Genomic DNA, 27,935 nt, shown 5'->3' with positions numbered 1-27,935 from the left:
TTTTGTGGATTATTTTGGGAATTTTAAATTAAATATAACTTTTACTTTATTGTATTGATAATAAATAGTATATTTTTTATAAATGAATACAGAAAATACCAATTGGATAGGATTTACATATTTCAACAAATATTTTTTGTTACTTTTCCAGAAAGGGTGCATTGTTCTGTAAAAAATACATTTATGAGAGACATCAATGCGTATAAGTAAACAAAAATGCCGACATGTAGCTTATAGCAAGTTATAACAAATAAAAATATTTATTAAATTTAATATTAGTATTAATTAAACTAATATTAGTAACGTATTATTAAATATTAGAAGAATATACTTTATTATTATTATTTAATATACTTATTATTATATACGAATTTTTGTTGTGGGTGGTATTAAAACAAATAATTTAACAAAAAGTGAATCATATTAATAAGAATTTATATTAAGAATAATTTAATATATATATATATATATATTTTTTTTTTTAATTAAGGGTAAAAATTACTACTATGCAGGGACTTTTACCGTCGACACGACACGCTCATTTAACGTCACTTCCCGAACCTGGTGTGAGGAGGAGGGGCCTGGCGAAAAGGCGTGTTTGCGCGTTGCGTCATTGACATCGCGCAGTTTGATTCTCCTTGCAACTGAGAAGGGCGTAGTGACTTTAACGTTACTGGGATCTCACATCGGCTCAAACGCTTTTAGCGAGAGTTTATACCCGTAAAACATGATCAGAAACGGACACCATGGAAACCAGGAGGACGACGACAGCGGAGCGTCGGTTTCCAGCAGCCAGGGGTCGTCAGCCCGCAGCCCGGAGAAGAGGAAGAGGGTGATCCGGGTGTGGTGTGACGGATGGTGAGTGAGATCAGACACGTGACGTTACTGTAGATCAGATCAATGCATGTTTTTGCTTTCTGTTTTGTACAAGCACTATAGTATTTGCATGATACTGCATTTACTGTAAACCCGGAAGTAGCATATTATAGTATGCACCACGCAGTACTTACGACAGTGTTTTTTTCATTCATTTTGGTACCATGTTGTGAGTCAACATAACATGATTTTACTGTATGACACCATCACTGTGCCGCAGTTAATAGCATGGTTTAATTATTTTAGTTACATTGTGTATACATAAATGCACCACAGTGTTTTTCTGTAAATTGTACTACTGTGTTATTTTAGATATACTTTATGGTGCTATGTTATATACACGCAATAGAACACCCTGGTATGATCATATCAAAGTCTCTCAGAAGCCCCCCCATGAAATCAGATGCTCAAACTAAAGTTATAAATAACGGACGCTGTGGCGGGTGGCAGAGGATCATGGGAAATTGGAGATTATGTCCCTGTAATGTAATGTAATCCATTGGCCCGTCTCATGGTTTTACTGGGGGAAGGGCTGGCCGTGGTTGCATAACACGTAAACACACCGTCTCCAGTTCCTGCTGTCGGCACCTGCTTGTCATCTAGTGTGCCAGGTCAACGTGTGTTTATTTTCGTGACCGCCCCTACTGATCACTGTTTTTTCGTCAACAGCTATGACATGGTGCATTATGGTCACTCAAACCAACTGAGACAGGCCAAAGCGATGGGAGATTATCTGGTAGTCGGAGTTCATACAGATGGTATGCTTTACATTAAACATTATAAACGCAACATGGTCACAATAATGTACGAACAGTGGAATCATTCAACATTTTTTCTCGCCCCTTCAGAGGAAGTAGCCAAACACAAGGGTCCTCCTGTCTTCACTCAAGCCGAGCGGTATAAAATGATACGGGCTATAAAGTGGGTGGATGAGATCGTGGAAGGTGCGCCGTATGTCACCACGCTTGAGACATTAGACAAGTACAACTGTGATTTCTGCGTGCACGGAGGTGAGGCCACCTGACCTTTATAGACAAATAGACCTACTCTGAAATTGTTATTTCAAATAATTACCCCAAAATGCTGTCAAGTTAGCCCACTAAGTCATTTGATAAGGTTTGCAACACAAAAACAAACGGTATTATTTAGTTTTAAATAAATATTTTTCACATTTGTCTGACCGTTATTATAGGGATGCTTCACCCAAAAATGAAAATTGTCTCATCATTTACTCCCTTGAGTTGTTGCAAATCTGTATACATTTCTTTGTTCTGATTAACACAGAGAAAGATATTTGGAAGAATGCTTCAAACAGTTCTTGGTCACCATTGACTCCATAGTGGGAAAAAAGTCTTCGTAAATATCTTTGTTCTGTTGAACACCAAAGAAGATATTTGAAGAATGTAGGAAAGCAAACAGTTCTCTGGCTTTTTTGACTACCATTGTCATTTGTCCTACAATGGGAGTCAATGTTGGCCATGAACTGTTTGGTTACAAGCATAAGCATTCTTCCAAAAAAAATAAACTTGCGGGGGAGTGTATTTTTAGGTGAACTCTTCCTTTAAACAAGTTGCTACGGTTCCTTTAAGACTTAAAGGAGCAGAGCCCCCAAGGAGGTTTTCTTGTAAAAAATGACTTTTGAAGTGTGAAACGACCTTATATTGAAAACTAAAAGAAGCATATAGGAGTACTTAATTTAAATATGACGATAAGATAAAAACTCATTCGTTGTAGCTCATCTTTTGGCAAAACACAACTATTCATAAGCCGAGCAAGGGCCAAAGAGATTCGAAATGACACCATATTTCACCATACTACAAATGTGTGGTCATCTGGGAACTGTATATGATGAAGTATACTGCCGTTATCTTTTTAATGATACCGATGTCGAAATTAATATTTTGATAGATGACATCACCTTGACCGTGGACGGGAAGGACACATACGAAGAGGTGAAGAGAATGGGCAGATACAGGTAAACTTTTACACTTCAGATCTGACAGATGTCAAATGTAAAAATAGAAAGCATTAACTCTCAAACTATGATTTTTTGTCCACAGAGAATGTAAACGCACGCAGGGAGTATCCACGACGGATCTGGTTGGTCGTATGCTCTTGTTAACTAAGGCTCATCACAGTAACATTGTGAGTGTACTTATTTCACGTTACATAAAGCCGTCCGACCATCCCTAATCCAGATCATCCCCTCTTTCTTGTACAGGATAACACGGCGTACCAGCTCCACACGGATAACTTTGGGAAGGTGAGGAGATTTACAATATATGTACAGTATGTTTATATGCGTTATGCACAAGTTTGGCCAGTAGGGGTCAGGGCTGATTTGTATATTTAATTATTAATATTATTTTTGTACACGCTTTTTGTTTTATCTTAGTTCATCATTGCATAATTGTTGAAGTGTGGAGATGCGCACAGAAAATAGCAATCATAACTGAAGGTTAATGTGTAATCTTCGGTATGACCTCAAAACATAATCTAACGAAGTAACCAGTTTAATAACGCGAAACATCTCTGTCATCTCACGAACGTGTTCTCAGGGTCCTAAAGGTCACAGCCCCTGGACCGGAGTCTCTCAGTTCCTACAGACTTCTCAGAAAATCATCCAGTTTGCCTCGGGAAAAGAGCCGCAGCCTGGAGACACCATCATGTATGTGGCTGGAGCCTTCGACCTCTTTCGTATCTTTTCATTCGCAGCCCACCTGTGAAACTCCTCCCGAAATTGATGAAACCGTTTTTGTAGTTGTGTTTGTTGTGGTTTTAACCTTGACTGTCCTGTTTAGACATCGGTCACGTGGATTTCCTCGAGACTGTTCACAAACAGGCAGAGAAGCCCTACGTCATCGTAGGGCTGCACTTTGATCAGGTGTGTGACTTGAACCTTTCTGGACTGTTATGTTGGACTCTGTACGAACAACACGCATATGACTGTTTAACGTTAGGAACATATTAAACTGTTCTGTGGTCAGACAGAAACTCATGTGAAGAGGTTTAGAGGAAGTTCAACTTGGGACAAACACGCTTGTTTTACATCGGCCGTAGTTTTTCGCCTTAGAGGCAACATGTGTTTTAAGGTTCATACCTCTTTAAGAAAAGAATATCGCACATTTCTTCTCCGTACGAATCTGTAGCAAATGCATATTTATAACTTTGTATCTCTGTGTAGAAAAATCTTAGATTTGATCTGCAGATGTTTTCAGTTTTATTAGTTAGTTATTTATATTATAAGGTTTTTATTCGTTAACTTATAAAAGTATATTTTTGGTGTAACATTTTGAATTGTCAGGATTATTTAATGTTGGTTTGTGATAATTGAGTGTAATTGTTTGTTCATTTTGCTAATACATTATAGGAAGTGAACCGCTACAAGGGGAAGAACTATCCCATCATGAATATTCATGAGAGAACTTTGAGCGTGCTCGCATGCAGAGTGAGTACACACACACACACACATTCAAAACTCTCACGCTAGTCTAAATTTTGATCACATTTCCTATGCAATGTAATAAAAAGCTGCTGTAATCATTTCTCAGCATTTCGCATCATTTACTGCCTCCTCCAATCAGTTTCCAGCATTGAGAATACTTTACCGCCCCCTCCCTCCAATCATTTTACAGCACACATTACCGCCTCCTCCAGTAATTTCTTGGCATTTTGCATAAATCACTGCCACCTCCAATCACGTCTTTGTATTTTGCATTCATTAACGCCGACGGTAGATTACATTTCACTATGTTGCATAGATGCAGTTGTTGGTATTCCTGACACTCTTGTCACCGAACAATGGGCCAGTGTGCTCTGAGAGAGAGAGATAGAGAGAGAGAGAGAGAGAGAGAGAGAGAGAGGACAATGAGAAAATAACAGAGCAGAAACATTTCAAGGTCAACAAAAGAGACATAACACACATGAACTTAATGCTTATTACACGCCCGTTACATACCAAACCAAGGTAATACCTCAAGCTAATGCAAACCATATTACAAAACCACAGATTCATCCAGAACATACAGTCTGTAACGACTGAGGCACACAACTGCATACCTAAAGCATGACATACAGAGCTCTCGGTATCAGAAACATGCGGTGAAACCTCCCACACGGCGAAATCTCAATGAGAAACACACGCGCATGTCTTCACAGCTACTTTAACTTTAAAGTTAGTTTTGTAATATAATACCTAAAGGGTGTGGAAAATCTTTTATTTTCTGTATTCTTTTATATAAATTATTTAGCTAGTTTATATAAAAAAAATTATATTAATAAGATTTGATTTGATTTATTCTAAAAGTTCAGAACTTGCACTTGACTTGAGAAAGACTTGTTAAAACATGACTTGAAAATGACTTTGGTTCAGTATTCTTTGTATTTAGTTGTGAATATCCATCTTTTCTGCAGTATGTTTCGGAGGTGGTGATCGGTGCCCCGTATGCAGTAGGCAAAGATCTCCTGGATCATTTTAAGGTTCGTATCCAAAAATCTGCTTCTGTTCTATCGTAGTAGGAATGACAAAACTTTTGCCAACAACACAACAACAGGCTTTCAGACAGGAAAAAAGGCCTGTGTGATTCACACAGCAGGTTACTAAGACATACATTTGTGTGTGTGTTTGGTGAGGTACCGGGACAGCAGCCAAACTGGAAGGCTTTACTGACAGACCACTATTTCAGCAATTTTCAGCTTTCATTCTGTGGGAACAATCCAGTGATTTACCGCCCGCCTTTTTAAGCGAAATCCCTTAAATAGTTACAGAGACTTTGATTGTGGTTTTATAGTTCAGTGGACAGCGATGTTTATACGAGTCTTATACTAGAGATGCACTGCATAACAGTGGCCATATCTTTCACTCTTTATATATACTTAAATTAAATAACATTTTATTAGAATGCAATAAAATGGCCCTAAAAATTTAAAAGACTAGTTCTAGTTGACCAAAAATGAAAATTCTCTTATTATTTACTCCCAGATGTGAATGACTTCTTTTCTTCACTTAAACTAGAACAAGACTATTATGTTAAAATGCCGCCATGTTATCTTTTATGTTAAAATAATTCTTATGAAGTGAAACGCTAAATGGGTGTGATAAAACAAATATTATTTTAAACACACACACATCATTGATGCTAAATTTGAATATGGCGGCACATCTTCAAAGCTTTGGTTGTTGCGTGTCTATCAACTAGCTTTAATTTTATTTCATCATGAGACATGCGATGATGATAATGTATTAGTTGTCCATGCAAACCAACTAGTCTTAAAGGGTCAAATTTAATGTACCTCATACCTCTGATCACATTTTCAGGAGAATAAGATCGAAATGTCCAGTATATGAAATTCAGGGCATCTAGTGGTGATGTTGTGAATTGCAACCAACACCTCATTCCAACCCTCCCATTCACTTTTTAAACTCTAACACAGGACTCAGATGATGTCGCATGTTTGCTTAAGGAGATAACGTATTTACGAAACGCGTTCTGTATAGCAGTTTGTCCGTTTAGGGCTACTGTAGAAACAACATGGTGAATTCCATGATAGGGGACCCGCGGTGTATGTAGATAGAAATAGCTCATTCTGAGGTTAAAAAACGCTCCTTATACACCTCAAGACATAGTTATGTGTATTTTAATTAAATTCGGTCAATAGATCCAACTAAAAAATTGCTCGCTGGACCTTTAAAAAAAGAACGCTTTAACTGTCAGAAAGTCTGCAACAGCTGTAACACAGTGTTTCCCCATCTGGATTTAGGTGGATCTGGTGTGCCACGGCAAAACAGAAGTGCTTCCAGACACAGATGCCACAGATCCTTACGCCGTAAGTATAGACAACTCATCTTTTTTATTCAGACCTTTTATTTCCAAGATTTTTTTAAATCTCAACTTGTTTCATTTCTTGTCAGGAGCCGAAGAAGAGAGGGATTTTCCGCATCTTGGACAGCAGCAACAGCCTGACCACCGATGACATCGTGCAGAGAATCATCAAGAACAGGTGTGTTTGTGTAATGATTCTGGTTAATTATGCAAATGAGGTGGATCAGGTGACTGTCGAGCGGTTCGTTTGATCCGAATTCACTACTGTTTCCTTTTGAATTCTTCATTAAAAAAGCCGTTCTCCACCCTGTAGGTTGCAATTCGAGGCCAGGAACCAGAAGAAGGAAGCTAAAGAGATGGCTTTAATCGAGGCTTTGAAGCATAGAGAAGATTCGCTGAATACCGAATCAGCTCTAGCGAATATTCAACTTTAAACTGTAAATAGATTGAAGTGTCTTATAACCAAATTTACCCCAGACTGATGAAAACCACTGACCCGTTTCTCTTGGCACACCCCAAAGCTCGATTTAACAGCTCCATTTACTGAACAATGCCTAAACCAATACCGCATTTCATAGAACAAGGCAGAAGACGACGGACTTGTGTTTTAATCTTACAACAAAAGCACTTTACAGTGCGGTGTGAGTTTTTATGGTACCTAGGTCAGAATAATGTTCAGCGAATTCTGTCTGTGAAGGTTAATTCGTGTCATTTCAACGTTTCATTTTTTTCCGAGATCCTTCCGCACAAATATCTGTAAATGAAGGAATGCTTTTTTAAAGTGTTTTTAACTTGAGCATGCATACTTGAAACAGACGTAAAGCTTTTTGGGGGATATTGTGCTGACATATTCCATTGTTCCTAGAAACAGAATCAGTTTTTTCCTGGGGGTTGATTCTTACAAGAAACGTGAGCAGGTCAAATTTTAATCCAAAATAAATATATATATATATATGAAAATATTGCACCTTTGAAATGATTTTAGGAAAAAGTTTGATTTTATGTGAGAAAATATATAATTTATGAGTCTTTTGTAGTGATTTTGGAGTGAGTTATGACCTGACCGTTTTGTGAGATTTAACCCGGGTATTTTATTTTCTAGAGGTGCTCTTGTAAATTTACTCATCCCATTAAAACTGGGACATTGACGTGTATGTCGTCAAGCAAATGGTCTCAGAACTGCAGTTATAAACTTTTGCCAAACATCGCTTCGTATTTGGGTACATGCCGGGCATTTTACGTTTCTTTCTCTGCATTTGCTGATTTATATCTGCCTCTTATCTAAACTTCATCCACCCGAGCGAGTCGTAGATACTTGTGATGTCATCAAAATCATGCCCAAAGGATTGTCTGACCTTTGACCCCTGGTGATTTTAGACATTGGGACGTACGACCATCACGCTTCCATTTCTTTTTTAACATGCAACATAAATATATTCTTTTTGACCCCCAGCTGTCCATAATCAAACTTTTAAAACTTTTTTATCTCGTTTTAAGCAGTGTGACACATGTTTTTTATTCATATCAAAGCACCTTGCTAAAATAGCGTGTTTTTATTTTGTTTTAGAATTCATTGCTGTGAAGAAAACATGTAACACTAATTTAATGTTGTAGAAATGTTGAGTGACCAATTCTGAACGTATATATGTGAGACGCTGAATGTTGTTTATGTCCTTAGATGATGTTTTCAATATAACCGATCTCATTCATCAGTTCATCCATGCTTTAAATAATCGGTTTGTTGCAAAGTAGATCGCAAATATTGTTTTGCAATAAAACGGATTTAAAACGCATTTTTTCTTGTTTGACTCGTATTTGAATGTGCATTAAAATAAGTCACCCCAAAAAATAAAAAGTAGTTTATTTGTATTTTTTTAAACGAGTCTAAATCAATTATACATTAGTTATGATTTAATATTATCTTTTGAAACATTTGTTGTAGCTCAGTGATAAGCATGGTGTTGGTCATGGGTTGAAACCCAGGGGATTGCACATACTTAGAAACAAAAGTATAGGATAATGTAAGTCGCTTTGCATAAATTGCACTTTTATGTACTTTTAACACTTAGACAAACATTCTTCACTGGTTTAATTACTCAGTTTAATCTAATGTTTGTGAGCCCTCTGTGTTATCTGTCCATGTTGAATAAAAAACAACAAACTGCAAACAAATATCAAACAATTGCCAGCAAATATTTGGATATATTTAATATATGTGACCCTGGATCACAAAACCAGACTTAAGTAGCACGGGAAATTTTTTAGTAAAAGACAAAAATACATTGTATGTGTCAAAATTATCTATTTTTCTTTCATGCCAAAAATTATTAGTATATTAAGTAAAGATCATGTTCCATGAAGATATTTTGTAAATTTTCTACCCTAAATACTTATAAACGTTATTTTTGTGAGTGGATGGCCTGCTACAGTACCTTTGATGGACAAATTTAAAGGCGATTTTCTCAATATTTAGATTTTGTAGCACCCTCAGATTCTAGAGTTATAAACGTCTGCATATCCGCCATATATTGTCCAATCCTTAACAACTCATACATCATTAGAAAACTTATTGAGCTTTCAGATGATGTAAAAATGTCAATTTGGAAAAATTGACCCATAAGACTGGTTTTGTTGTGCAGGGTCACATATATTAAAATTAAACATTTGATTTATATAAATGTTTCATTTTTCATACTTTTTTTCTATTGATAATTTCATATATACATAGTTTTCATATTTTTTTATTGTATTATTAACATATGTATTATTTTGTTTCGCCTCATTGCTTTTGTTTCACTTATTTTATTTCATTACAATTTTTGCTTTGTTAACATTATGTTTTCTATTGTAAATATTTAACGTTATTTTATTTTATATTGTTAATACTTTCTTCATTCAGATAGAAAAGCCGAACATTTTTCCAGCTCTGGAATGCTTGAACGAAACCCATCTCAGGTGACAAAGTTGCAAAACTCTGACGTCACTTCCCTCAAAGGGAAGCGGACACCTCTAAACACTTAAGCCTCTTCGCTTATAGGCGACGTGGGTTTATGGCAGTATGTAATTTACATATATTTTGTTGTATATTAGGGGGGTTCGCGTCGCGACTGTGATCATGTCTCATTGGACCCGATGATACAAACGCGTCTACCAACAGTAACCGCGAACGGGCGAATTTGAAACTTTTTTCTCTTTCCTCCTGGACGGGACCATCCCAAAACTCTCTCTCTCTCTCTCTCACACACACAAACACGCATTCTCGTTTTGTTCACAAAGGACACAGACCGAGGTCTCTTTAAAAACATCTGCGCTCTTTTACGCATCAACTTTAGATGAGCGCGCGCGGAGGTGTCGACGGGGATGTTTTTACGCGTTCGGTTCCCGTCGTGATCCTTGACTTTCTGCCGGTTCTCCTGCTGTCTGTGGGAAAGACATGAGCTCAGGACATGGGTCTGTGTTTGGGAACCGATTTGACAGAGGACGACAAGAAGGCGAAGATCCAAAGCGTAAAGATAGACCGAGATCTGTACGAATATGCCAAGAAAGAGATGAATGTGGTGAAAATACTCATGCTGGGTAAGAAAACACGCGCTCATCCTCAGTGTTTGTTCATCTGTTCACAGTTTGGAGTTGGATTAAATATTGAAGTTAAATGGACAAGTGTTACAAATTATACTTCAAACTTTGTGACATTTAACTTAGATTTCAACCTCAAATCTGGGTTTATAAGTGAAATGATAAAACTTGTGATATGCACTAATATATTGTCTGATATCATTTTTGATATTGAAAATTATGCTTCCGGTCTAAACCGGTTGGATTAAATGTTTACCAAAGTTCTTACAGACTTTCTTTTGTATAAATATAAGTAATGCAAGTTTTGGGCGGCTTGGTATAGAGATACAGGTAATTCAATTGAAAAGTTATGGTTTCGAACATCAGATCTTGGTCTATGGTCTACAAACCTATAGATTGTGGGTTTGACGCCCAAATTTGTGCTTAAAACTAGTGATGTATAAACATTTGGGATGGTTGGCAGATTATTGGCTTTGATCATTATTTGTGTCAGTTTCACAGTCAAAGTGTAAATTCTGTTTCCAAATGGTTTATGTACAAAACAAATGCGTAAAATATTATTTTCAGTCATCTTCCATTTAAAAAAGAAAACATTTTGGTCACCCACTTAAATTGAAACTCCGAGGACATGGGTTAGGCCTTAAATCTGGGCAAGGATTGTAAGTAATTCTGGGTTTGTCATCTAAATGCAAATCATTCATATGTAATCCGTGCCGAAGATGTCAAATGTCTTGAATGTTTTGTCTCTTTTAATGCAAACCCCCAGGAGCCGCAGAAAGCGGAAAGAGCACGCTGGTCAAACAGATGAAGATCATCCACAGCCATGGGTTCACCAAGCAAGAGCTGTCCAGCTTTAAGGTGAGTCCTCCCGTACACAAAATCCATTACAAATGAAGTTTGATGTTTGCATGGTTTCGTCCCTGCGTTCTCCGCTTCCCCGCCTGTCTGGGAAATGGGGCCGCTGTGCGTTTGGGGATTATTAAAAGTTTAAGGGGTCAGCGGTTCAGCTGTGTAACAAGACCTCAGTTGAGCGGTTCATTGGATTTTCCCTCGGCGTGTTGTTGATTGTTCTGTTAGGAAGAGGGAAATATGTGGAAAGCTGACACACGTAAAAGGAAAAGAGCCGGGAGAGATGGGTGAATTCACTGCTGCCCAAAAACACGCCTTAGTCGACGGGGTAAAATGTTTTTTGGTGACCACTGTCCTTCATAAAATCTTCTTTCGTGTTCTCGAGGTTTGAAATTAGACGAGTGCGAATAAATAATCAAAGCAGTTTCATTTTCAACTGAACTGTCCCTTTAAATAACTCTTTGTGACAACCAGCATGTACTTCCTCTAAACTCATATTACATCTTTTTTTAACCTGTCACTCACAGCCGTCTTTAAGGAAACTAGAACGGCACGCCACATCACTTCAGATTAACCTGCGATTTGCTTACGTCCTGTTGCCATGGCAACAGCTGATGCAATCGAGGTGACATTGATTGGCTCATTCATCGTCAAACGTAGCCAGCTGTGATTTTGATACGGCCATCAAGCATGCTATCGCTAAACCCCACAATCCTGATTCGCTTAAACTCTGTCGCCATGGTTGCTAGACTCTTACGGGCCAAACGTCACTTTTTGTCGCACAAAATAGTTGCGATTTTCAATCCCTTTCTTTTGCGAAGCAGCAGATGAGGAGTTGGCGTGCAGAATTATGCAATTCTCACGTCACACTATTCTGCAAAATCCGTCAAGTATTTTACAATTTATACCACCCAGATTGATCCTACATCTTGTTGAATATTCTTCTGAGATACCTCACTTCGCCGTTAACAAAAGCCACTTTGATGCCTCAAAATGGTGTAATTTGACTTTGAACGGCTCGTGAATCATGGACATCTGAAGAACCAGGTGCAGATTTTCACATGAGGAGGACTTTGTGTATCACGATCGCTCTCCTCATTAAACCTTCCCTCAGGGTTTGTTTGCATTACACACACTTTTCTCTGTGAGTTTTGATCCGAGTGAGATAAGAATGCGTAAATGTTGTTTTGAACTGCCCGAGGGGGTTTAAAACTCACAGGTCATTGGTTCAGAGCGGGGCAAACACACGTCGTTGGCTGTGGAGGGGTCAGGATGGCCAACTATTCTGTCATCATTTATTCACCCTTGTTTCGTTGAAAACCTGTATTTGACTCTTTCCTCTTATGAACACAAAATAAGATATTTTGAAAAAAAAAAATTGTCCATACAGTGGAAGTCAGTGCTGTTTGGTTACCAACATTTTTTTTATAATATCTTCTTTTTGAATGTTAGATGAGAGGTTAATCCTTTATGACCACATTGATCGTCACACAGTGGAAAACGCAGAACAAACCCTTTAAACAAACAAACGTTCATTGGAGATCACACACCTTTTCGAAACAGAATCATCGCCTCGCCCATTGTATCTTTTTCCACCAAGCCTTCCGTTATCTTGTAACCAAACAAAAAAGTGAAAATGGGAACCTTTGACTCTGAATGATGTCACACTGTACCTGTCATGAAATTCACAAAGTTAGAACCTCGGGCCTTTGTAATCTCATTCTACCTCTGACATCATGCGGATAGAATTTCGTGCACTTCTACGTCGTAAAAGTCACACCTCAGGGTTCCTTGTTTAAAAATCAGAGCTTGTTAAAAAAAATGGTAATGCTCTAGTGACTCTATGAAAGGGAAAATTGTCAAGAGTAACACACTCCTTCAATTTGCCAAAGTTGTGTGTGTTTTTAAACCTCAGGCTTGTAGATTTCACTTTTTTGAACATTGTAAAGGCAGATGAAAGAAGCTGTCTCACAAAATTGCTAGCTATTTGCCCTAATGTCTGTCTTCTTTGTAGAGCACTTTAGGCGTTAAACCGATCGACTTGCATATATGTGACCATACTAAGGGATGTAGGGTATGAATGACATAGTTTGTGACTGGAACTCTCTCGACTGGAAATGCAATGTTTGGCTTTTGGCACTGCGCTAGTTAATGATTCAACCGAACAGCAGATCCGCTACACAAACACAGTTTGTCTATGGAACTGGAAGAACAAAACAGTCCTGTATTAGCATTAAGCTGACGTCTCTTAGTGTTTGAGACAAAATAAACAAAGGCTTTTATACTAAAGCGACGCCCTACAAGTAATAAGTATAAGTTCATTTCATACAGAGTCGTGTCTTGACTTTGGGAGTACCGCATAGGCTGTTTTTGGCCCCACTAAGTTTGATGTTGATGCAATTAAAAGTCTTAATTTTTTATAGGCAAAGCAGTCATTTTTATGCCGATCTCTCCCATGTGTGTTTTCTCAAGAACTCGATGTGGTCGAGCAAGGTTGTGTTCAAAGATCCGTGTTCTGCTTGGCCGGATTTTGCTGGACTGTTGGAGGGTCACACGTGCATGTGCATTTGGAGCCCTGTAATTATGACTAATTTCTTGTAGTACACAAGCGTGCAGCCGCGACTACAGTCTATAATCACATTGGCCTTGGATGACTTGGGTCACAAGGCGGATCTCAGACTGTAAGAGAGAGGGCAGGGACGGGTGTGGTTTGCTGAGTGGGTAAAAAGTGAAGTGTTACAGGTATAAAAAGGAACATGTCCCGACCTGAATGTCACAGGAGTGTTTTGAACCTCTTTTGTATTGTCTCTTGATCTTTCTTCTATTTTCTTAACCGTCACAGAGGTCCTGAATTACCTTACGCCTCATCTTATTAACCTTCTTCTTTATCACCTTTAACACATGTCTCTGCTCTGTCTCTCCTTGTTCATCGCCTCTCCAATGTCGCCGCTCCTCAAAATCATTGTGAAGTCAAAATTGACACGTTTTCCCTTATTCTTATACATTTTAATGATGAATCAAGCTAGTCTTGATGACTAGCTCCGCCCTTAAAACGACTTTTTGATTCTTCCTTTTCTAGTTTATACTAAAATAAAATTTTAGTATAAAATAAAAACTTATTTACACTATTTCTCAGTGTGCCCCATGTTCTGTAACAGAAAAAACCTAAATATGCATAAATATAAGAAAAAAATCTTTTTTTATGAATTAATTTATTTGTATTTATATAAATCTTTTAGTTTTCATACATTTTAGTTAAATTTTTTAGCAATGTTATTTTGTGCTTTTTACATTTTATAATATATCTATTTATTATATTTTAACTTCATATGTTTTTTTTTTTTTTTGATGTGATTTATATTCCAGTTTAAGTTAAGTTTTTTTTTTATTAATTGTAGTGCCTTAACTTAATTTCAGTTTTTTGCTAAGGCAACAATTTTACATTTCATGTACCGTACTTCGCCTGCTTTTTAATTTGATTTCAGACCAAAAATGCTTTAAATGTAACGATACATCTGTGTGCACACTGTGTGTCTATATATTGTTTTCATTGACCCCTCTAGAAGTTAAAGAAGTGCTTTGAACATATTTCAAAGGAATGTTTTGAAGTCTTCAAGGACAAAACATTATGTCCCCCCCACCACGTACATTCACTAAAGCGCACACACTCCTCTTCTAAGATGCTTTCTACAATCTCTGCAATACCCCACACTTATCCCTTTCCAGAATAGCTTCATTGTTCTTTGGTATGTGTGATTCATTCTTGAACTTTATCTGTGGTCTTTTTCAAATGCACTTTGTGTGTGTTATTGCAACAACTGGAGATCAATAAAAGTGCATCATATTACAGAACCGCAGAACATTCGGCTCAGCCAACACAATAAGACTTTTCAGAGTACAACGTCCTGCTGCTTTTCCCTGGAATGCTTGCTTCTCTGATCCACGGTCCAGCAAGCAAAAGCTGTTCAATAAAGTGCAGGAATGCGTTTGTTTTGGCGAGAGAGTCGGGTCCGTGGAAATAAGTGAAGTTTGAGAGTGGAGCGGCTTCGTCTGTTTCAATGTGACAAATAGGTTGTCAAAACGTCCTGTTACATTCTTGTGTTATTGTGAAATATCACTTCAACGTAGATCAAGTTTGTTGATACTCAACTGTTATACAAAAACAATACAGTTCGTTCCCATCTCTGTGCAGTCTTTTTAAACTTCTCACCAAAATAGTTTTTACATTCTCGGCCCAAGGAAAGGTTCAACGCGCCACAAACCATAATTCATAACCACATAATTTCATTTAGTTCTCATTCAGTCTCAACCAGGATTGGCATGAGGGAGTGTCTTTTCTATTGACAAAAATAGCGTCTCTGTTAACACACGCACGCAATTAGACATGAGACAATGTCGGCAAATGAAGCAGAAGTTTCCGATAACACCCAATCCAAGTGGACGTTTTTCGAAAGACGCACACTCAGACGGCTTTGTTGTATTCTTTGAGGTTCTTTGAGTCGTTTCATATAATGATATTAAAGTGTTCGTACCTGCCAATCAGATTGGATAGAATTCGTATGAAACCATGCATAAGGTGATGTTTCTCAGATCATTGGAATATTGTGAATATGCGGAAATCTGCTTTTTTCAATAACCAATTCATATTCAAAGGATTCAAGAAGCAGTGCATGCTTAGAATCGCTTTGTGTGTGTTTAATGGGATGTTTTTTTCTTTCTTTTCAGCCTGCTGTATTGGATAACCTTATGACCTCTATGAAGTTTGTCCTCCATGGGATGGGTGTCCTTAGGATCAATCTCGCCAACAGCAAAAACAAGGTTTGCACATGCATCTCATTCTCACTTACTTAAATACTTATTTAATGTTACATTATAACACAAAAATGGCTGTTTACGCCAGATTTTTGCTTTGGATATGGAGGTTCTGCCACTTTTGCAATTTGGATGCTGTACTTACAATGGCCACCATGTGGCAGCATCCTGTAAGAACCTTGTGCTCCATCACAACCAACCTACGTGTGTTGTTGGATTGCTTGGACACGATACAAAATGTGTTTTTGAAGGAATCGTTCCCAGCTGCACGACACAATTCTAAACTATCAGTTATGCAAGGTGGGCTTTAGGGGTCATGTGATAAAATCCGCTTTTATTCTGTAATTAAAGTGATCAGCACTTGAGTTACTTAATAACAGTGTTGAGGACACATTTGTGTCGGGTCATGACCTTTTTCCTAGTTGTTCATTTTAATGTTACCTTTAATATGGTGACAAAGTCCAACGTATACTTAGTTTTGTTCATCTAATGCTATAAATGTGCTATTAATGTGTTATAAAATCTTCATAGATTTGAATCTAAATTTCTTCTTTTTAAGTTTCAGTGACACTTCTAAAAACATCTATGTGTGTTTTTCCAGGTCCACGCTCACTCGATTCTCTCGTGCGGCCGCTGTTTCGACGAAGACCAGATGCTGTTTCCGTTCGTAGGCCACGCCCTGTGCTGCTTGTGGGCGGATCAGGGGGTGCGGTCTGCGGCGGCTCGCGGATACGAATATGAGCTGAATGATTCGGCGCTGTAGTGAGTAACTCCAACAGGTCTCCAATCAGTGTTAGTCACCATCTGTAATGATACGTTATGTGCTAACTGGATTAAAATCTGTGATTTACTTAAAGTGTTATTTAATTCATGTCTCGTAGGTCGATGTTAGCAGAAAATGGTGTATATCAAGGGTTGGGCGTAAGATATTATGATTCAAAATTAGATTTATCAGCCTCTACTCAATAAATTATATTGCAGATGCATTCGTTATTTTTATATAAATATAAGGTATAATATACAAATATTTTGATTATTTATAACAGTATTTAGATATATTTTGTTTTGTTTTTATTATTATTTATAATGATGATAATTACAATAACAAAATAATAATCCATATTTTATTGAAATGTTATTTATGTTATACTTTTTAAAATATAGTAAATTTTTTATTTTACATATAGCTTTTTATTTTGATTGTGCTTTGTTTATGCGAGTTATTAATTCATTGCAGTTTCCGCTAAAAGTTGAATTTTGAATAATAATGTGACTCGAATTGCCACCCCAAATGCTTAACATCTCATTCGAATACACTTGACCCCGTTCAAACAGGCCAATTATGATCTGGAATAGTTCATAAATGTTTTATTTTATTTTAATTGGTCATTTGACACGGGCGGGCCACCCTTCTGAATTTTTTTTCATTTTAATACGTGCACATTTCATTCCAAAAACGTGTTTTAGGAGCTTTTTAACGTTGAATCTGTGTCATTGTAGCGTTCACATTTACTTTGTTTTCAAAATGTTTGACCGCATTCTCCGCAACAAATGACAACTAACGATTTTTAAATGTAACAATCACATGTTATCTCAACGTTTATGGGCTAATGTTTGTCGATGTTTCTATATTATTCAATATTTTAATGATCTTCTACCACTCTCACAGTGACGGCTAAAACGCACTGCGCATTTCCTGTCGCAGTTTCCGAACGTTCCATGTGGGTGTAATGGAGCCGACGTTCTACTGCAACTCATCGCCTGCCCGTGTCTTGAGCCGTAATGGCTGCTGATCTGTGACTCCTTCCAACACGCCCACTGTGAACAAAGGCTGATTAGGAAAATATTATACCACCGAATCGTGCAATTACGCGCGTGTGCGGAGACAAACCGAAACACCGGGAGGGTGATTATTTAAATGAGGCGGAGAGGGTCACCCGTGTCGCAGACGTGTGCTGTGTGACATGGCGAATGAGCCTCAAACGGCTGCGATGAAGTGTGCGTGTTTGTTTATTAACTCTTAAATGGCAATTAAAAGCCCGTGCCAGGGATCTCGCAGTGCATGCTGGGACGTCCGCCCCCCCACACAGTGAGACGCATGTAGGTTTGCCGTGGTAGCATGTCTTTTCGATTAGCACACGGGAGATGTGAAAAAGGTTAGCGCAAGGGAGAAGATGAAGGTGAGAGAGGGAGCGTGTGGTAAGAAAGGAGTTTTAAGTCGTCCGTACCTAATGTATTTGACATCAACGCCCCCAAACACACACATTTCACTGCCTTTCGTGTCTTATTTATGATCGACTGTGTGGGTTTTTGAGTGACAGGTATTCCTGCCCCCTGACGGCCTTTAGGGCCACAGAGACCATCGAGACACTTCAGTCAATAATACGGTATCAATAGCACGCTTGTCACCTGGGGCGAGTAAATTATCACCGTGATGCTGTTTGGGTTGCGTTTTGATTATCGTTTTAAACGTGTGTTAAGAATTTGAGTTAAATTGCCAAAGCTGTATGACTTTCTTTATTCTGCAGGACCTTTAATTTTAAAGGATGCTGGTATCGCACAACATTGGCCCTAATTGACTTCCAGTGTTTCGACACAAACATTTCTCAAAATATCTTTCTGTTTAGGAGAATAATATTTCTTTTTGGTTGAACTATCCTTTTTCAAAGTAAGATGCGGGTTGAAATGCCACACAGTTGTGTGTTTACTTAGTTTACATCATTTCACTCTACAGGTCTGAAACCTTTTTTCCCGAGCTGTCATGTTATATCTGCAGGGCTCCATCACGCTCTCAATCGCTTGCGTGTTGTTAAAGGTCAGATTTATCAAAGGGCATTTCCATCCTTGCAGTCCAGGTCGGAGCTCCTCACCTGCTCGTATCCTCCATCTCATCTTTTGAATCTCTTCACGCTCGTCCCCTCGAATGCCCTTTATCATGATCTTACACCTCTGACCCGTCGCTTCGCAAAATTTAACTGTGTGGAAAAATATCGTAAACGTAATTACTATGAGAAATATTTTAGATATTGAAAAGTATGGGAAGATCTTTGTAGGAGGTCAAAGGAATGTCAAAATCACTCAGGAAAACTTACGAAGTGGTGAATCATAAGGAATGACGCAACATGAAAGAGCTCCCAAACTTTATTTATTTGTTTAAATTTAGTCATACAACTTATAGAAAGCACATTTATCATTTTGTGAAAATACTTGATAGTTTGTACGTACGCTAATCTCAGTAGAAGCGTCTTGGGCGTGACTTTAAATGACATGTTTCGCGAGATAACAAGTCGTATGTAACTTGTAACGAGAAAAAAGTTACTAATTTGCTAAAATATAAAACATTCACGTATTGCCACGAGATTTTGGTCATGTCGGAAACCGTTTAGGTTGTGCGAGGAGGATGTTTTTCACACAGACTTTGTTGTAAAGATGCGTAGAGACAGGGGCCTTTGCGTCCTGCCGGGACCTGAAGGCCAGTCGGTGGAGTTGCGTTCAGTTGTGCGCCTAGACACGTTTAAAGAAATAAACCTCACACAAACACCGTCAGAGTGCGACCAGGGAGGCACAAGATGGGCATTGCATTGGCACCAGGAGAGAATGTGACGTTGTGTTTGTGTCTTTATACATTACCAAAAAGCCAAACCAGGTCGAACTTTATTCATTTTGTTGTATATATTGTAATTCAGTTGTGAACATGAAGCCTATGCTATATGGAAATTGCCATGTGCAGATTGATTTGTTAAAATGTATGGATGCACAGCTTTGGAACATTACGAGAGGGAATGTGACGGAATATTAAAAATATATTTGTTTTTTGCCAAAATACAGGCACAGTTGTCAATGGCTATTTCTTTAAAACTGAGTGCATGTGCTCGTGTCTAATGTTCTCTCTCTCTCTCGAGTGAATCCTGTGAAGTGCGTATATCACTACAAAGCGCACCGTGCTGGATAATTCCTCTTTGACGCATCCTCGTACTACGCAAATCCCCCAAAGACGCATCACGCCGGCTTGCTATGTATTTATATTCATGTTTGTAATTAGCATATGGCGCATGCTCCCCAGGCCGCCCTTATCGCTCACGCAAACCTCCGTCGGTGGTAAAGCTGCTTAACTTTGACAACATGACCCTCAGACGCAGAAAGAGTGGAAAAATCTGACATGACTGGCATTTTATTTGTATGTGTACACACGTTTAATCGTTCCCTGTGGGTCGCATAGAAAATGATAGAATTTTATTTGTAATTCAAGCTTGATATACAGTATGTAAACTTTCTTTCTCTCTCTTTCAGTTTTTTCGAGAACATGGGTCGGATCATCGCCCCCAACTATATGCCTACAGAAACTGACGTCTTGAGGGTCCGACTGAGGACCACTGGTGTGATCGAAACACAGTTCAAAGTCAAGCACTTGATCTTCAGGTAAACACTTCCTCTTTTTTAGAAGCCACAGAACAAAACACAATAGTCTGTTATCAGTTTTCTCCTGTGTGACGCATCACATCACACCTTGTTGTCATTTTTGGACGTTTCATCTCAATGTAGCTGAAAAACAGCTTCAACCCAAACTTATTGATCACTGATGGTCAGATGTCTTCTGTCCGACACAGATTTTGTATTACGTTTTCCATTAGGTCATATTGACATTGTCATTCATTATCTCGCCATCTTACGAAACGTCATCTTTGCGTTGTGTCTACAACGCGTTTCCATACGTCAATATCTTAACTGGTGTTATCAGCAGCGTGCACGCGTTCAGCTTTGACACGAGTGTCGCTTTGAATTCAATTTGGTGTTTGAAGAAGTGTGAAGTTTTTTGCTTTTTAGCACTTATTGGTCATTAAAAAAGCAGTGTTTCACTTCAAATATAAATATTAATTGATATCAGTTTTATATATATAAAACATGGGGAGATTAATAAAATAATTTTTATATTAGATTTTTATATTTTCTAGATTTATGTTTGTTTATATTTTATATAACATTTTTATATTGTATTTTTCATATTAATTATATAGATATATTTTTATTTAGTGTTTTGTTAATTTTTGTAGTTTTATATGATTTATTTATATTTATTATTTAAATTTTCATATTTATTTTACATATATTTTTTGTGCCTCAGCTTCATATTATTGCAACATCAAGGCAACATTTCAAAACAGTTTAGTTTAAGTTTTTCTAATAATATTAAGACTTTTAAAATTTATTTATAGGGGGGAAGAGATCTGATGTGTCGACACAATTTCCTTACATTTTAGTCATACACACTCCCTAAATTGAACCTGATTGACCTCAAAATATATTTTGGAGCTTTTTTGTGAGTGCACATTTTGTTGTGGTGTTGAGGTGAATAAAAGACTATTTTCCCCTATACATTTTTTTATTTTAGGATTTTTTAGGAAGTCAGAAAATCTCGTCTCGTGAACCCATTCTCACGTCCAATCTTGTTTCGTCAGATAACTATCCCATCACATCCCTATTAATTAACATAAATATTTTAATAGTTTTAGTTCTATTAAACTATACAGTGGATCATTGATTTCACTTTATAGCTTAATCCCGGGCCCAAGTTTTACACTCATCTTAAACAGCCCTTAAAACAAACGTTTGTTTTTATTAGCAAACTACGCACAGTCACTGTTAAAATGACACTCGTTCCTCGAACTGACAGATTGTGAAAGTTTTCCCTGCATGTTCATTACCCTCTCCAGCACCATCTCCCACGAATGCAGGACAACCAATAAAACGATCGAAAGGTTTCATGGGAATTCTGGGTAATTTTCCGCTTGGCAGCTTTTTTCTGGCTGTTTGAATGTTAATGGAGACATTTATAGCCGAGCGTTGTCACAGACGGTTTCCGATAGCAAGGAAAGATGAGCGTTTGGCCATTCGCTGGAAGACAACTGTCTTATTCCATAGTCTTAAATTCAACTCCGCGTCGGATCGCTCCGTCTCGGGAGTCTGCTAATTTATTGCTTTTACTTGAGGGCTTCTCCAATAACGTTTATATTGCATTACTTTGCATAACGGTACATTTCAATTTTTATGGCTTTCCTGACAGTTTTTCATAAACGCGCGTCTACATCGTCGTAAAATGACAACAGAATGACTTGATTTAAAACATTGGTCATGGGTTTCCACTGTGTACGTAATACCCACCTATACCTTTTTGTGTTAGTCATTGCGTAGATTTCTGTGAAGCGTATTTTAGTTTTTTTGAATGTTAGTTTATTAAAAATACAAATGAAAATACATAAGTGTAAATATGTATTTAACGTGCACACACACAAACATCGCCATAAGCTGTCTGCGGAGTCCCCAGCAGTAATTGAATCGATCTCATCAGGAAACGATAACAGGTGGACCGTGTGAAAGCCCGCGGGGTCTGAGCTCAAGTCACGAGTCACATTTAAATACAATCAGAATGGAATTAGAGAGATAAAGACTGTATTATCATGATTATTATTAAAACCAGTGAAGCTTTTCAAAGCTCCTTAGCGTCGATGTGATGTGCCGATTATTGTTTGAAACCTGGTTTGAGTTATGGAATGAATTCATATGGTGTGGTGTGATATCTCAATGTAAATCCTCTCTGCGTGTTCTTATCGAAACTGTTCAAAAGAGTCTCTTAAGATCTATCGAATGCTGACGTGATATAAACACCCCAATAGCAGATTAATAGATAAATCATCAAAACTGCTAAAGAAATATATACATCAAAAAGCGTCCAGAACTTAGTTGTCGACAACTAAGATCAAAAGGTGTTTGAAATGACGAAGAAAACAAACTCAGTCTAGACGTTAATCTGCTTTGTTGTATCGAGTCTTTTTATAACATTTTGTACGTTTTTAAACATCATTTTAGTCATTTAAATCATTTCAAAGCTTGTTAACATAAAGCTACATAACATTTTAAAACGAATAAAACAACACATAGCAACCGTTGTTATAGTTGTAAAGTTGTGAAGAGTTATCCAAATTTTGACCTAAACAAGTGATGAAACATTGTACTATGTGTACTATACTGTTGGGAGTGGACAGTTTCATTTTAAACAGGAAGTGATGTCGCGTTGTCACTATTACAGTGTTTTTTTTTCTGCCTCCAAGCACCAAATTCCTCAAAAGATCTGAATATGGGGGTGTTGTGGGTCATCCTTAAAATCGAAGCCGTGATTAGCGGTGTAATGATCTCACCCCGTCTGTACTGGTGTAACTATTGTTGTCATCAGACCATCCCATAATTAAACAAAGCTGTTGTTCCTACGACAGACAGGAAAAATGAAACGACAGCTAAACTAAGCTTCCTACAGTGATATGTTCACGATTCCATCCTTCTGTCTGACCTGGTGGGAAAGGCCGTGATCTATTAGTATACCTTATGGATTTCTTTTTCCATCAGGGTTGAAGTGCATATTGCAGAATGTCCTTCATTTCAAACGTGCGGAGGAATCTTTACCGCTGATATAGCAAATATATGGCGCAAAATGAAGTGGGCGATGGGAAATAAGCACGTGAGAGCGTTTGACTGTTTACAACCTTTGACCTTCAGTTAAAGATAGTCCGTGAAGAGCTCTTGTGGAGAAACACCGATGATGGAAGTGTTGAAGACAACATCCCTCGATCATCTAAATCGAAGCTTTTTGCTGTAAATCTAAACGGCAACTTCCCAAGAAAGATAGAATGAAAAACGTCATCCACAAGCTAACGTCATTCTTTCAAGCGCTCGGATCTTAAACACAGAAAGGGTAAATTTGCATCAAGAACAGCACGCTTCTGTATTTAAACATGTGGCATATTATCATTATCATATTGATAATCGTCCTGATGTTTGTGGTTAAAAATGAGCATTTTATGATGTCAGCCGAAAAAGGAAAGTCATTTGAAACACTTTTTCCTTTAAAATGTCAAATGTATGTGAACAAGATGATTTTTATATCATATATTGAGTTTTTATTTGGTTGCTTTTGGTCAATGCACAGAATGTATGACGTTGGGGGACAGAGAACAGAGAGGAGGAAGTGGATCAGTTGTTTTGAAGACGTGAGAGCCGTGCTGTTCGTGGTGTCCCTGAGCGGGTACGACATGACTCTAGTTGAAGATCCATCCATGGTGAGAAAATCCACCACTACATTTTATTAACATTCAGACAGTTAAAGAAAACGTTTAAAAACCAGGAAGCAAGTTAAGAAAAATGTTATTAAAAATGTATATATTAAATATGTTTATTCTCTTATTTCAAGTTAAATAGATCATTTATAAGAATATTACTAAAAATGTATTAGATTATTAGAATATTAATGATTAGAATATTTAAGAAGCCTTGTACAAAATAATTGTATCTAAATATAAACATATAGACACATGTTTTTAGACACCTTGTAGTACATACGATAACACCATTTTTAATGATTATATCGATCATTCAGTACCATGATATAGACCAAAGTACCGTGATATTTCCGACAGTTAATGGAAAATAAACAAATTTATATTACAATCTATTTTTATCTATTATCTATTTTTAAATGACAGTGTCAATACTGATGATGTTTTTTGAACTGTTAATTGAAATTAAATGTATTTTTCTCATTTATTTCTATAGCACTCTTTACAATTCAGCATCGTTTCAAAGCAGCTTTAACGTAAATAAATTATAGAACAAACAGACTAGGCTTAAGAAATAAACAATATAGAAAAATAAAAAACAAATGAAGTACTTTTAATAAGTACATTTTCAGAAACTATCATTTTACCGCCTTTATTTATTTAAGGTAAGGTGTTGTTTGGAAGCAAACAGTTCAATAGCTCCTGTTTGTATAGAGTAATTGTTCATATGCACTAAGCTCGAGCTTTTCAGCCGGATCTCCTAAATGACATAACGGAGCTTTTTGATTTCATTTGGGAACGAAAGCTCTTATCCTTCATTTTGTCTTATTTAGAATCGACTGCAGGAGAGCCTCAAGCTGTTCTTGTCAATCTGCAATAACGTCTTCTTCAGGAGTACCTCTATGGTAAGAAACTGCTCAATTAACAAAGACAGAGAGGCAATTTAATCTCACCCCATCAGCCCGAGAGGAGATTTGTGTCATCACTCTGGATGCTCGACAGATGCGACCGAGGAGCGCTCACGAGAGGTTTAGTTCTACAATGACTGAGAAAGCAAAAAATGAATTAGTTTGACGAAAAATGTGTTTGAATTGAGGATAAACGGGCCTTCGGTGTCTGATTTAACATTGAAAATCTTACATTGTAGATTTACAGATTTTATAAAATAAGAAATGAAGTTTATAGCTTATTTTGGTAATTTGGTCAAATACATTAAAAAGTAAAACAATGAATGTGTATATGCTTTTCCAATCTTCCTCTTCCATCAAAATGCCCTTGAAATGACTTTTCTTTTGCTCATCACCCAGGACCAATTACAACAATCCATTTCTGATTTGATCATTTTGTTCTTGTATAACTTCCTGTTTTATCGAAACAGGTTTAGAAAACGCTGACTTCTGTTGTGGTCGGCTGAACGATCTCTTCCTTTTCCAACTTATACTTCATTATGAACTCAAAATTAGGACAAGGAACCAACAACTTGTGTTTATTGGGAGGGTTGTTGTTTCATTCATCTATAAATGACCTCAGTGGTTTCAGCGAAGGTTTTGTATCCCGCTTTGGTAACTTCACCTCTAGATCTTCCCTCGTAATTACGGCCCACGCGTTTGCACGAAAAACAAACGCTTGTGAGTCCAGATTTTGTTATAATTGCCTGCGTCGTCCAGTAATTAAACAAGCGGGCGTATTTTTGGTCTCCGAGGGTGACAATCGCCTGCTTGTTGTCTATTTATTACCGCCCCCCTCCCGAAAGCTCCTTCCTGTGTCATGATCCGGGGTAACTGACCTTGTTAAGTGGCATTTTTTTAGTTTATTTCTTATTTCGTTAATAGTCGTTTATTTCTACACTCAAATTCAAGTTGTTTATGTAGAATGTTTTTTTTAGCTGATCAATGCTAGACTCAAAACTTTGACTTTAATGAATGATTCTTGATCGTCTGTTTTCCGTCTGATGTGTCGATGTCTCGTTTGACAGATCTTATTCATGAACAAGATTGATCTGTTCCAAGAGAAGATCCTCCACTCCGGGCGACATCTACGACATTACCTGCCGCAGTTCAAAGGTGAGCGATTACGTCTCCCGAATTTGCACGTTTGCTATCAAATGCTTATAAATGTGTATGTTGTGTGTTTATTTTTAGTTCCCTATCTTGCACGTCTTACGTGTTAGTCTTTTTTTCTCGATTCTTCCATTAAGACCGAATCCGGTGCGTCGCTTGGGGTTTGTAGTTTGGCTGCCTAATCAGCCGGAATGGATCCTGTAGTTTTCACCTCAGGGAGAAAAGGTCAAGAGAGATGAGGCTTGAAATTCCTCACATTAGTGTCTTCAAAATCCCCCCCACGACCATAAATGACAGTTAATCCCCTATGGATAGGAGATTACAATAAACCTGAATACGTCTCGCCCATTGATTGAAGCACGCCCAGAAATGCATGTCATGCAAATTTCAATTTTGCAAGGAAGGGTTTGAGTGAAATTAAACCTGCTTTTGAGTACTAAGCTTGACTGCTATGCATGGATTTTTTACTTTAAAGTTTTGTCTTTATCGGTCAGTTACATTTATTTTCTTTACATGGATGTAAATTATCTATAGTAACTATATATAGTGCATTATAAAGATCTGTTCATTTCTAAGCATTCTTTTCATTTGTAATAACTTACAATTCAAGAACCGAAGCGCGTAACGCTTTAGATTACGGCCCACAATGTACCATATAATTAAACATGATTTACCGCGTAACCAATCGTAACAATCAGTAGGTAAAGGGGAACAATATGCAATGTTTTTTTTACTGGTTACAAATATTACTAAATAGATGTCTACAATGCCTCTAAGAAGGTTTGATTTTTCAACCACCATCTCTCTTATTGTTTCCAGGAGCAGATTGTGACGTGGACGCGGCCGCTCGCTTCATCGCCGCCATGTTCATATCCCTCAACACCACGCCCAGCAAACTCATCTACCATCACTTCACTACGGCCACCGACACCTCCAACGTACAGGTGGTCTTCCAGGTCGTCATGGATACCATCATCAAGGAAAACCTGGAGGCTGTGTCTCTTCTATGAGGTCCGAACGGGCCCAGGGAGGTCCGTGTGGAACCGTTCCACAGATTTATGGACAGTGATGTGGTCATTTAAATATAAAGCGGATTATATTTATTATTTGCAATGCTCTGTACGCAATCTGAGAACTTGTGGACATTTGTTTCGTATTTTGCATAAAGGGACTGAATTCTTTAAGAGAGGGGTTATTCGTGAAGTAAACGATGACGGATATTTATGAATCGAAGGCAACGTTGAAAAAGTAAAACGTTGGTGGCTTTATTTTTGCCAGATCTGTGCATCGGCCGTGTGGACGCAGCATCACTTGGGAGGTTACTTTCACCCTTGTGAAAAACTGCTCATTCTTTAAGTCTTAAGTTCAGAGAAGGTTCTTTTGCATATGAATTATGTTTGCACCTCGTTTTTGTGCAGTTGTTTCTGTGATACGGTGCTGCACTTTTGTAGCTTTTCTGAATCGTTCGTTTTGTTTAATCTTTCTGATGGACTGTTAAAATGTATTTTTGTGTTGTTTGATTGTAAATATCAAACTTATATTCACATCTGTATGAAGAAAAATCGTACCAGACTGTAGCAAGAGTCGCATCTATATAAACAGACTATTGTAAATACATTTGTATTTTTTATGATGTTCTTGAAACTTAAATGTCTATCCCATTTATTATTTGTTATTTAAATCCCACTTTTGTCTATTTGAAGGCATTTCACTTTGAGTTCAAGTTTGTAATGCAAACCACTGTGAATTGATGTTATTAAACTTAACATTTTTATAGTTTCTTCTCATCATTGTTTAAACAAAGCCACTTTTCGTTTTTGATACACGACACAAAT

The 27,935-nt window shown here is 37.5% G+C and overlaps 2 protein-coding genes across 2 annotated transcripts; both read left to right on the top strand.

Moving 5' to 3' along the window:
- Positions 1-579: 579 nt before the first annotated feature.
- pcyt2 (phosphate cytidylyltransferase 2, ethanolamine) lies at positions 580-8,491 on the top strand. The gene is made up of 13 exons (XM_056759685.1): positions 580-858; positions 1,546-1,634; positions 1,725-1,886; positions 2,785-2,851; positions 2,937-3,021; positions 3,098-3,139; positions 3,435-3,573; positions 3,678-3,760; positions 4,247-4,324; positions 5,290-5,355; positions 6,637-6,702; positions 6,788-6,876; positions 7,012-8,491. Exons 1-13 carry the CDS (start codon positions 728-730, stop codon positions 7,130-7,132), a joined length of 1,218 nt encoding a protein of 405 aa, XP_056615663.1. The 5' UTR covers positions 580-727; the 3' UTR covers positions 7,133-8,491.
- A 1,203-nt stretch (positions 8,492-9,694) lies between these two features.
- gnav1 (guanine nucleotide binding protein (G protein) alpha v1) lies at positions 9,695-27,876 on the top strand. Its single transcript, XM_056758567.1, has 9 exons — positions 9,695-10,274; positions 11,041-11,132; positions 15,849-15,941; positions 16,537-16,697; positions 20,226-20,354; positions 23,914-24,043; positions 24,874-24,945; positions 26,016-26,103; positions 26,920-27,876. The coding sequence occupies exons 1-9, from the start codon at positions 10,145-10,147 to the stop codon at positions 27,108-27,110; spliced, it is 1,086 nt and encodes a 361-aa protein (XP_056614545.1). The 5' UTR covers positions 9,695-10,144; the 3' UTR covers positions 27,111-27,876.
- Positions 27,877-27,935: the final 59 nt, after the last annotated feature.

Source organism: Triplophysa dalaica, chromosome 10, assembly GCF_015846415.1.
Source record: "Triplophysa dalaica isolate WHDGS20190420 chromosome 10, ASM1584641v1, whole genome shotgun sequence".
NCBI classification, from domain to species: domain Eukaryota; kingdom Metazoa; phylum Chordata; class Actinopteri; order Cypriniformes; family Nemacheilidae; genus Triplophysa; species Triplophysa dalaica.
Note: the sequence above shows the minus strand (reverse complement) of the source record. Positions and strands in the feature narration are given on the sequence as shown.